The following is a 12,241-nucleotide window of genomic DNA, read 5'->3' on the forward strand; positions in this document are numbered from 1 at the left end:
TCGATGGAGTACAGCGGTGGGGAGCCCTTCTGCTGACTCCATTAATTCCACAGGGTCGTGTTTGTCACGTTTTTTGAGTTAACGGTGAGGTTGAGGGAACTTGAGATGAGTAGGTTACATGCTTGCCTTCCAGAGAGTTCCCTGTGTAGCAGGAGGCTGACCTCCAGTTAGGTGAGCCTCTGGATACGTCACCCGACAGGGCAAAGAGACTTTGCAGGTATGATTAAGGTTAAGGATCTTGAAAGCAGGGGTGCCTGTGTGGCCCAGTCGGTTAAGCATCCGACTCTTGGTTTTGGCTCAGGTCATAATCTCGGGGTCATGAGATCGAGCCCTGCATTGGGCTCCACGCCCAATGGGGAGTCTGCTTGAGAATCTCTCCTTCTGCCTCTGCCTCCCCCTACCATGTGCTCTCTCTCCCTCTCTCAAATAAATAAATAAATCTTAAAAAAAGGGGGGGGGAGGGGGATCTTGAGATCAGGGATGATCCTGGATTACCCAAGTGAGCCCCATAGCATCACCAGGGTCCTCATGAGGGAAGCGGGAGGGTCAGGGAGAGGTTGGAAGATGCCATACTGCAGGCTTGGGAGACCGAGGAAGGGGCCATGGGCCAACGTGGGCGCCTCTGGAAGCTGGAAGAGGCAGGAACACAGCGAGCACCATGGTGGTAGCCGGGTGAGACCCGTGTAGACTTCCGGCCTCCGGGCCTGGAAGGGAATACATGTGTGTCCGTTTAGGCTACTACGTTTGTGGCAACTCGCTAAGGCCGCCATAGGAAACCAACACAGGGACACTGTGCGCAGGGGAGCAGAGTGTGGGAAGGCACGCAGGGTGGAGGGGTGCCGGGTAGAGAGCTGGAGGCGGGGCCAGGTGCACCTGGGGCTGCTCTCTTCCCCCGCCCCAGAAGCTCCATCCAGTTTTCCCCTTTCCCCCAGTGACTTGATGCAAATACCCATTGACCTGGCCCACCCCGGAGAGAGGTGAGGGGGGCATAAGTGTCACCGGAGACCCCAGTGGGTCCCACGGCACAGTGCAGTGGAGGGAGGGCCTCTGCCCAGAAATGCAGCAGGGCCCTGGCTGGGGGAGAGGGATGGAGAAGTGTCACCGGCAGAGGACTGGGGTTAGCTCTGGGGTCCGGTGGGCCCAGGGGAGGCAGCTTCGGACGGAGTCCAGGCTCATGGGGAGGGAGAAAGTGGGGCTTCCTGCCCTGGCCTGAGCCCCCTCTCTAAGATGCTGCCAGTAGGGTTTCTGTGGCTTCACCGCAATCCTGCTTTCACTGTGGGGTCTGAGGAAGACCCTAGAGAAGGGCGGGCCCATGGGGTGGCTGGAGCGCTGGCTGCGGTGGGGGTGGGGGAGAGGAACTGCGTCCCTCCGCGAACCCCCGCAGGTGGCAGGTAGAAGTGGGGGCCTCAGGGAGAGGCCGTCAGCCAACGTAGGAGTGACAGCCGTTCTTCCGAGTTGAGAGAAGCTGTCATTCATCAGTCAGCGGCCAGGGTTTTATTAGGCACCGCTGTATGCCAGACCTGTTGCAAGGCTCCCTCCCGGAATCCCTGGTCCCGCCTCCCGGAGCTTCCAGGCCTCTGGGGAAGCAGACAGGAGGAACTGTGTCTCGGGTCGGGTGCCTGCGAGGCCAGCACGTGGTCTTGGGGACACACGGGAGGGAGGCCTCCAGTGGGGAGCACCGTTGGCTGAGACCTAAAGCAGACCTAAAGTCACCAGCTTGGGGCCAAGAGGAGGTCACAGCTCTCTTCTTTAAACTCTGAATTGTATTTCTCATGGAATGCATGTCAATTGTTCTCATTCGTGTTTGTCCCGATAGCCATTCATACACACCAAATATGTTCATTGAACTCAACATGTTAATTTAACATACGACTGAAACATAACAGACGTGTAAGAAGGGACACATACACAAATGCAGCACGGGCTGTGTCCTCACACCGTGAACACGCCCCTGGGAGCAGCGGCCCCTGAGGCTGGGCCCCTGGTCTGTCCCGAGATCCCCAGTGGCCCTGCTGTCACTGCACCCCCAGGCTGATAGCTGGCAGGTCCCCACCTAAATAAAGGACAGAGCCGTGTCGTGGATGAACTGCCAAGCTCCTCTGAGCGAACCCAGAGGCGCTGCTCTTCTCCGCCAAGCAGGTGCTCCCCAAGGCCGCTGGGATTCAGCCGACCAAGCGCAGAGCTGCCAGAAGGGGGCCTCCCTACGTCAATCTTGATGGTTTGCATTCCCATCAGATGGGTTCTCTTTCTTCTTCCCTCCCTGCTCTCCTCTGGCCTCTCCTTCCTCCCTGCTCTCGTCCTGCTCTCGTCCTCCCCGACCGGAGCATGGAGCCCTGAAAGCAGGGGCTCCATCCGTCTTGCTCAGCACTGTATCCAGAGTGTGGAATCGTGGCACTTAACACCCGCATACGTATTTGTCCGATGAGTGGCAGAGTGAGGTGGCCCCCGATTTGCTCCCCTGTGGTCCGAGTCCTCCTGGGGACAGTGATCTTTACGGCTCCAGGCCCCAACGTGGAGTCTGAGCCCGGAGTCGGGGTGGCTGTGTGCAGAGCGGGCAGCTCTCAACCTTGACTCCACCATGAATTCAAGCTGTAACCTTGACCTCTGCTTACCCATCTGTGAAATGGGGATATCGTGGTACCTCCAACAGGACAGCTGAGTAGTTAATTAAAATCTCTTGCACATCCCCTGAGGATGGCAGGGCCTCCGTGCTGGTGGTAGTAAGTGCTCAATAAATGTGAACTGAAGGAAAGCTTAACTGATCAGCGTTCATTCACTCAGGGGCCCTGGTGCAACACACACACCATGGGCCCTAGCAGATGCTGGAGTCCACCCTGGAGCCGAGGGCACATCCAGGGGCGGCCTGGAAGGGCCCAGGAGGCCTGGAGCAGGGAGGGTCTCTTCATGGCTCTATGGAGGGTCACCCCCTCCTTTGAGCAGCCCGCCTCCACACCCCCAGCCTGGAGCCTTTACTCCGGTCTCTGGAATGCAAACGCCTGGCATCCGGGCTTTGGGAGTTAGAATCGCTCTTCTGGGGAGCCTGTCCTTGTGCACCAGGAGCTCTGAAGTGTCCGTACCCATGGACTCAGAAGTCCCCTGTCTGGGAGTCTGCCGCAATAAATAAAAAAAAGCACGTGGAAGCGTGTATGTACGCCCGAATGTAGGAATAGGATGTTTATCTGTGCGTGGTTTTGTTTTTTTTAACATAAGAACATAATAATATGCATTACTTGTTTCAGGGGTACAGGTCTGTGGTTCACCAGTCTTACACAACACCCAGTGCTCACCACGACACATACCCTCCCCAATGCCGTCACCCAGCCTCCCCATCCCCCCACCTCCCTCCCCTCCAGCAACCTGCAGTTTGTTTCCCAAGATTAAGAGTCTCTTATGGTTTGTCTCCCTCTCTGGTTTCGTCTTATTTCATTTTTTTCTCCCTTCGCCTATGATCCTCTGCGTTGTTTCTTAAATTCGTATCGGTGAGATCATAGGATAATAGTCTTTCTCTAATTGAGTTATTTAGTTTAGCATACTACCCTCTAGTTCCATTCATGTCATTGCAAATGGCAAGATTTCATTTTTTGATGGCTGAGCAATACTCCATTGTATATAACGACCACATCTTCTTTATCCATTCATCTGTCAATGGACATCTGGGCTCCTTCCATATTTTGGCTGCTGTGGACATGGCTGCTATGAACATTGAGGTGCAGGTGCCCCTTCAAATCACTATGTTTGTATCCTTCGGGTAAATACCCAGTAGAGCGATTGCTGGGTCGTAGGGTGGCTCTATTTTTAACTTTGAGGACGCTCCATGCTGTTTTCCAGAGCGGCTGCACCAGCTTGCCTTCCCACCAACAGTGTAGGAGGGTTTCCCCTTCCTCCACATCCTCGCCAACATCCGTCATTTCCTGACTTGTTAATTTTAGCCATTCTGACTGCATTATTTATAAAAGGAAGAATACAAAATTCCTGAACCTCCAATTGTAGGGGGGTGGTTAAATTGGGGTTTTATTTGTGGTAAAATAGTCTACAATGGGTAAAATGGTGTTTTGATGGCATTTTTATACCAAAGTTTATGTAAAACCACATGTTTAAACATGTTTTCTCTCTGTCTCTCTCACACACACTCACATTGAAAAAAGGTGCAAAAGAAAAATATCACCTTGTTAACAGTGATTATCCTAAAGCAGCGAGGCTGATTCTCACTTTTTCTTTTTCCTCTATTTCTTAACGTTCTGTGCTGAGCTTCATGACTTTACAAAGAGAAGAAGGAGGAAGACATTTTACAACCCATGCTGGCATGGCTTACAGAGGGGGTCTGTAGGTCTCTGTGATGGCCCGCAGCTGTGGATGAGCCGTGTGCCTTAATGTCTCCATCTGCAAAATGGGCATCAGGGTGTCTGCCTCGGAGCATTGCCGTCTCCACTAACTTGTGTAGCTTAAAGTCGGCACTGTCCGTGGTAACAAATAGAAGGAGAGCCCCCTGCCATGCTGTGTGTGCACACGGGGTTGCTTGACCCTGCAGATGTCCCTCTGGAAGGCGATTCCTCCCGAGGCCCCATGCGCCCAGGTTAATTCTCTCTCTCCCTCTCCGCAGCTGCCCATGATGGGAGGCGCCTTCATGGACTCGCCCAACGAGGACTTCAGCACGGAGTACTCCCTCTTTAACTCCTCCACCAACGTCCATGCGGCCTCCAACGGCCAGGGCCAGCTGGAAGAGCCTCCGCGGTCCTCCAACGACGCGGTCTTGCTCTGGATTGCCATCATAGCGACACTGGGGAACATTGTGGTGGTTGGGGTGGTGTATGCCTTCACCTTCTGAGGTTTGGGGCGCCCGTGAGCTCCAGGCTGGCTCAGGCGCGCTGGGCTCACAGCCTCGGGGCACCGGCACTGTTGGCCTTTGGCTCTGCCCACCTCCTGGAACCAGGAGTTCTGACCACGCGCCCACGGCCTCTCCAGGGACAGCGACCAGGCATCAGGAATTCCCCCCAAGCAGCCCTGATTTCCAGTGTTCTGTGCTGTGGTCAAACTGATCCAGAAAACATGGGAGTGTGAGCTTCCAGCCCCTGGTGGCGTGATGCGGCCAAGCCCTCGCGAGGAGCAAATTGGGGAATTTTGAAACTGTATTCCAAGAACGTAAGATGAGAGGAAACAGCCGGTTAGGTGTGAAATATGGACGTGGTGGGACGATCGCTTCCTGGCGGTAAATAATCACGTATGTGTCTTGTTTTTATGCCAACTTACCACACCTGGGGTGTGGGGTGCCGGGCAAGAGCAGCCCTCAAAACTGGAGTGTTCCCAGCCCAGCCTTGGTCTCCCACTCAGCCCTTTGGAATGCGGTGCTGGTGACCTGGGCCATAGAACGTTCCTCGTTTGACTTGGACAGGGCACCTTTGTCACCAGACACTTGGCCCCTTTTGAGACCCAGATGCATCAGGAAATCCAAGGACAGGGGGATGACTGTGACGGGGTGAGATGTCCATGGGTGGGGGGTTCTCTGCCGGACAGACTTGCTCTTCTTTTTCAAGAGAGAAGCAGCACCTTTAAACCGTAGACTGCCAGGTGGTCAAGTCTTCAGACCAGCCGCCGGAAGATGCTCTTTACTCTCCGAGGAATCTCGGGATTTAGAGATGACAGGCTCACGCCCACCTGATCTTCTGACAGCTGGGGGAGAGAGGCACGATTTGCCCGTGATCACAGGGCAGGAGGGACGTTTCCTGACTCAGCCTGGGGCTCTCTCAGCCGGATGAAGCACTCTCTTAAGCAAATCCCTGCTTCTCAGCTGCTCTCGGGGAGAATGCCCAGCGGGTCTGGAAGCTGTGTGCCAGGGGTGGGGGCGGGGGCAGCGGGGCAGGCGCAGCGGGGCGGGGGCAGCGTGCTCACACACCTGCATTTTACACCGGGTCCTGCTCCCGTGTTCTCTTGCAGGTGTGAATGTGCTCTGTCCGCGTCAGCCTCCTTAACCGTCCTCCGAGTCAGTGGCTCGGGGGTCTGGCAAGGAAGGGAGCCTCCCGTGCAGACTAGCACAGGATGGGACACACTGGGGGAGAGGGGTAGCATGGAGAAGGACTCACTCTTCTGTCCTTAGGAAAGGTGCCTGCAGGGTACCCCCCTCCCCCAGATAGCTCCCCTGTGCCGAGCAGAGTGGGAGAGGCTCACAGGCACGCTCCCTCTCTTGCAGGCCAGGAGTGGCTATCTCCTTGCTTTCTCCCCGTGCTGTGCAAAAGAACATAAGGGGTCTAAACTTTCCCTCTGTGGTGGGGAAACTTAAAAGACTGGGTGGGAAGCCCTGGTGCTGTTTGGGGACAATTGCAAAAAGGCTGATTGTGTCCCCGTGGTCTCAGGAGACATGGCTGCTCCTAATGACAGGCAAAGGGACATCTTCATTGTCCAGAGGCAGCCACTCGTCTGCGAGGTTGGCGCTGAGCTGCTGTGATAACAGGATTACCAGCCTGACCTCCAGACAGCGTCCGCAGACGGCCGCCAGCTCCTATCAGCCACATCTGTCTGTGCGGCCATGCGTAAACCCACGAAGGCTTCGGCTCAGGTGGAGGTCGAGAGTGCAGAGCTGGCGTGACCTTCGCAGAGAGGGAGAAGGGATGGGGGACCTTCTGCGTGGGCTCCTTCTGGAATCACTGACAGGGCCGTGCTCTCAGCAGGACCAGGTCAGGGGGGCTGGGCTGGGGGGTCAGCCATTGCACACCCATCATCCCAGCTGCTTCTCGAGCGAACACTTCCCGGTCTCAAGCCCCCACGTGTGCCCCATGAGCAGGGGCTTTCTGAGACAGGCGTCTTCCTGAGAACCCAAGGAGGAGGTCCAGAGCCGGGGTGGGGAGGAGCCAAGGCGCTGCTTGGTGTCTTGGGGGGGGTGGTCACTGCAGCCCAGATATTCTGAGTCCTTACCTTCTGACCCCACATCCCCAAAGGAGCCCCGTAGAGAGGCAGGTGGCGGCTCCTGTTCTCCAAATGCCCTGTGACGACGGCAGTGGGAGCTCTAGAAGATTCTGTGTGCTGTGACCGTGGAGGAGCAGAGTGTGTGGTCCCCGCTCCGAGTATCTAGGGCAGCCCTGGCAGGCCGGGGGTTCTCTGGATAATTCTGGGCATGGGGGTCTCCCCCCTGAAGGCTTTCTTTTCCCCTGGTGTAAATGCCAGTTAAATTCAACTTTCAAGGATTTCTCCCTCTTTAGTTAGGGCCACAGACACAGCCTGGAGCCTAGGGGCCATCTTGTCCAAAGTCTGCATTCGGGGTCACTCCATCCAAGTCTCCTATGATGTTTGGATCTGGTTTTTTCCACCATCACTTAGGTAACAGCGAGGATAGATGTGCACGTGGACGTCCAATGAAGGGTAAAGGGCAGATTTGCAGCCAGAGGGTGTGCTGTGCTGTCCCTCCTGCTATACTCAGCTGGGCCCTGTCTTGGATGTTAGGTAATGGGCAGGAGGCACCGTCCGAGCATTGTGTCCAGGCACCGTGCTAGACCCCCATGCACCTGTTTTATCTGTACGATCACCTTACAGCATCGTTGCTCCAATACATATGGAACCAGAAGCTCAGAGGAGCAGAGTAACTTGCCTGAGGCCACACAGCATGAAAGTGACAAGCTGGTATTTGAGGCTGGACCCTTGGGCTGTACAGCCAGCCTCTTTCTGCCACACTACGCTGCCTTCAGTGGCTGGGGTGCCACCTCCAGGGCACATTTAAGCCAGGCTCTGGGTCTACAGAGGCCGTTCCCCAAGGTCCTGTGTCGTGGTGTGGCCCGGGCTGGCTCTGGCTTCCTCCACAAGCCGAAGTCTGACCGTCCTCAGAATGGGGCACGCTCGTCCCCCTGCCCATTGCCCTCTCTCTGTCCAAGCTTCAGGGATGGTGGTCCCTGTCATTTGCCCCTCTCTTTAAAGCTGAGCACAGGTGTTTTTGTGTGGCCAGAGGCATGACCAGAGAGCAGCTTTCCTGGGACACATGCAGAAGGACCCTGGTCAAGACCTGGAGCCCAACCAAGGGGCCCACACAAGGACTGAGGCTCGTGCAGCCACAACTGCAAGGAGAGTCGGGAAGGTCTGTCTGGTGGGTGAGGCTCCAGCCCAGCTCAGGCCCCCTGCTGAGCCCCACGACTCTCCTGAGCAGGAGGGACCGAGGTTCCTCTCTCCGGCTCCAGCCTGGGGCTCTCATCAGGCTTCTCCTGGGTGCGGTTGGCCCCCGAGCCCACCTTGACTTAATGAGCCAGCGCTGGGAAAGAAGGGGCTTGCCTCTTCGGTGGCTGCTCTTCAGAGAAGGGGTCCTGCATTTGCTAGAATGTTCTCCCTGCTTGGCCCTCCACATGCCTCCCCATCTTCCCTCAACAAGCCGTAGGTGCCCCATACCCGTGGTTGTCTGCATGTGGGACACTTCACTGAACAGAGCAACACGTGTTCGAGGAGGGCTGTCACCAGAGCTTTGGAGGAGAGGCTGGAGGACACTTCAGCCAGGTGTGTTCTGAGGGGATGCCGCCTCCCATGTGGGCCTGGGCGAGATGACCACGCCGCTCTCCCTCCCTTTTCCTGAGATCCAGGTCAAGAGGCAGATGAGATTCCCTCGGCCTCCCCTCCCCTCCAGAGAGAGGCAATTTACCTCCTTTGAGGAGATCCCTGGGATCGGAGGGAGAAAGTTAGGGAGGGCAGGCTAGGACCACTTGGCTGGAGAGGCAGTAGGCCAGTGTCCAGCCTGTTCTAAATGGAAGACCTGGATGCCGGCCAGACCACTAGCATATGTTGGAATCCCTCCCTGGAGACTGGAGAGACTCGGCAGTCGTCTGCTCTGCTGCCTGTTTCCTTTCAGACAAGTGCTCCTGTCCATCTTCAGGAGCGTGACCTTCTTTCATCATTAGCAGTGATAGCATTAATAATTAGTATCCTTACTGTTGTCATTTATCATGCATCTTCCTTGTGCTGTGCTCTGTTCATATCCCATTTATTTCTCAACTCACCCCTCGGAGGCAGAAGTGAGGTGTGGAGAAGTGCATGTTAATTATTGTCCCATTTTTCTGCTGAGAAAACTGAGGCCAGGCCAATGCGCCTGAGAACCCGCATCTAGAGAGCTGTGGTTTAGATCCGCCTCTGCTGGCTCTCCAGGCTGGATGGCTACCCTGTGTCTCCCTGCTGTGCACACTCTCCACGGTGAGCCCTCTGGAACGGACCGTCCCAGGAACGGGGACTCTGAGGCTGGAGCTGTTTGGGTCCTGGATTGCGGAGTTCAAGTGTAGGTCCTGGAAGGGGGGCAGGAGCAGTGCACTGGTGTTTAGCAGTCTGAGACCCTCACAGCAGTAAAGAGGCGTTAGAGAGCCTCCAATTAGGACCTGCAATATTGGGGAGGGCAAATGGGGCCACACAGGAAAGGAGGGGAGACCAGGCAAGTCTCCGTCTGCCTGGTCCAGGATATCTCCCAGCCTGCTGTGCATTCACTGGGGAGTGCAGAGATGGCCCTGGATTACCAGCGCCAGCCCCGGGACAGGCATCTCACTCCCTGCCAGCTGTCAGCCGTCCCCCCCACCCTGCTCCATGTCCTGGCACCTGCCCTTTGACCATCCCCAGAGCAAGTCCTAGGTGGGCTGGGCTGGGCTGCCCTGATGGGACGACCAAGGAGCTGTGCTCAGGGGGCCAAAGGGAGTGGTCAGAGCCAGAATGTCCTGTAGTGGCCTGCCCCATGGGCCCCTGGCCTCCGTCATTCAGTGACAGGGACATGGACAGGCTTGCTGAGCTGAGTGCTGAGAACCCAGGGGGGACGGAGTTCATAATCTACAAGCAGAAAAATGAGCCTCTCTGAGAAACTCAGGTCATCAGCATCAAGCAGTAGCCAGATGTTCCCAGAAAGCCACTTCTGAGATGAGACCTTGGCCATTTTCTTTCCCCTTTTCTGGGGGGATGTGACAGGGGACAAAAGAGTGCCAACCACAGTGACTGAAGAGAGGACTGATTCCCCCAGAGTGAGAAGAAGGGTAGCTGTCGTGAGTTAATGGAGTGGTTGAAAGTACTGAAAATTGACTACATCAATTTTGGAACGTAAGTCTGTTGTTTTCTGAGTCACCGGGAAAGTCATAGTTTTGTTTTGATCAGGAGAGATAATAAAAGCAGAGGAAGCCCTTGGAGAGACAGGACAGACTGCACGGAACCCAGGCCGCACCCCATGCCCATCCTTTGGCCTCAGTGCAGGCTTGCACCGACCAGGATCCATCCAGATGCTTTAATGAGTCTCCATCCTCTGCCTTTGGGTCTTTTTGCAGCTGACTTCCCGCCTTCCCAGAATGAGGGCTGAGACCCGTCCTGTCTTGGGAATTAGTCTGGACAGATACACAAGGCATATTTGCAGGGATATTTGTGTGTTGTGGCACTTGGGTTAATCCAGAGCCCTCATTCTTCCCCGAGCCCCTCCATGTGGCTAAGCAGCCTCCAGCGACCCCAGTGTCTGTCCCACCAATGTCTTAAGGAACGAGAGAATCACCGCACTTAGGATTCAAGGCATTATCCCAGCAATCAAGATGATTCTGACCAGGGCTCTGCAAGCTGGTAGGAAGGGAGTTTCCAAACTTTTACACTTGAGGGTACAGAGTCTCTGTGAGGTTTTGGGAGTTTGCCAGCTCAGGCGGGCCAGCAGGAGAGTGGGGTCTTGAGCCCAGGCCATCTATGTAGCAATGTTTCTCAGTGGTTCTCAACCTTGGAAAATTCTGTCCTTCGGGGGACCTTCGGCAACGTCCGGAGACAATTTTGGTTTTCACAACTTGTTGGGGGTCAATGTTCTACTGGCGTCTAGTGGGTAGAAGCCAGCGATGCTGCTGAACACCCCCCAACAACAAAGAATTAATGATCTGGCCCTAAAACACCAATAGGGCTGAGGTGGGGAAACCCGACACTAGACAATGCTCTCTCTGAACCCAAAACCATGGGTGTTTTCCGAAGTCCCACTTGCCCCCATTTTCGAGTCATGGAATAAATCAGAGCTCTTCTGGGCAACAGCAGTAATCATGGGGGCTGCCCCGAGTTCCGATAATCCCAGCGGAGGGCAGTGGTCTGCAGCCTAGCAAGTCCTTTGGGGATCCACGGACTCTCCATCCCCACCACCTTGGGCTTTCAAGGGGAGACTGTGCCTGAATGATGGAAGCCCTACAAAGTGGATGAGAAAGCAGGGCTGAACTTGTCCAGGTGACTGTGGTCTTTGGGACCTGGAGGGACCTGACCTCTGCCATGTATCTGAGCAGCTGGGGTGGGGGGCGGGCTGGAGTGGGGGCCAAAGGGGAGCTTAGAAGGGAAGAGGATGGGAAGGGCTGCCTAACAGTCTTTGGGCAAACCTACATCTTCACCTTGTTTTTGACTCTTTTCCACGTGCCCCACCCCTTTCCCCGCTCCCCACCGGCTTGAAGGCATAGTCACACTTCCTACTCTTTAAAATTTTGCGGAAACCTTACTCTTGTAACGAGCCACTCTCCAGAGACCAGTTCTTCATGCAGAGAGAATCAAAAACGTTTCTGTGTCTGACGAATGTTTTCCTAATCAACTTGTAAGTAGTTTACTTAATGAAAAAGAAAGGTATTTTAACTATTCTTGTAATCCTTCGCTACTCAAGCCCTCTGGTTTCACGATGACAGCAGTAACTTTGACTACAGTGAAAAGGCGATTTCTTAATGCAGGGCTTCAGTGTGCTCTTTGAAAAGTACCTAACCTTGATGGATGTAAACATGTGGCTTTGGAATCATGTCCCTTTGTTAGCACTGTTGCTTTTGTCCTTTTCTATTATGATCATTAAAAACAAAACTTAACTTTAACTCCTAAGTGTTTGAATCCAACTTGTGCTTTATAAATAAGGATACTGTCTGTTCATCGCAGCAAGGCTGAGCTCCAGAGCCCCTCCGTTCTGGTGCCCCTTCTGCCCCACCCGAGGCAGGATGACCCCCCCCCACGCCCCTCCCCAGTCTCCTCAGCCTCACACCTGCAGGGGCAGTGGGGAGCAGAGCAGATCGCAGGAGCTTACCGTATAGTTCACTTACCCATCAGGAGCCCTCCCCCTGTATGGAGACTAACATAATAAAAAAATTAAAAAAAAAAAAAAAGGAGCCCTCCCCCTGTAAATTCTCCAAAAGCAAAGTGTATCTTGCTCAACTCTTTAATCTCCCCATGCCTTGCTCCCGGTAAACACCTGACAGGCATTCAGGAATGAATGAACGAATCCGAAAGACCAGCCCAATACATTTCCACATGACACAGGACGGTGAGC

General features: G+C 54.9%; 1 protein-coding gene across 1 annotated transcript in view; it reads left to right on the forward strand.

Moving 5' to 3' along the window:
• C26H14orf132 (chromosome 26 C14orf132 homolog) overlaps positions 1 to 11,792 on the forward strand; it is a 47,106-nt gene extending 35,314 nt beyond the window's left edge. The window contains exon 2 of the mRNA XM_045815781.2: positions 4,601 to 11,792. Within this exon, the coding sequence (XP_045671737.1) occupies positions 4,601 to 4,825 (225 nt within the window). The 3' untranslated portion in view covers positions 4,826 to 11,792. The remainder of the gene's footprint in view (positions 1 to 4,600) is intronic.
• The last annotated feature ends 449 nt before the right edge of the window (positions 11,793 to 12,241 follow it).

This window comes from Ursus americanus, chromosome 26, assembly GCF_024610735.1.
Source record: "Ursus americanus isolate L20-20 chromosome 26, mUrsAme1.1.p, whole genome shotgun sequence".
NCBI classification, from domain to species: Eukaryota; Metazoa; Chordata; class Mammalia; order Carnivora; family Ursidae; genus Ursus; species Ursus americanus.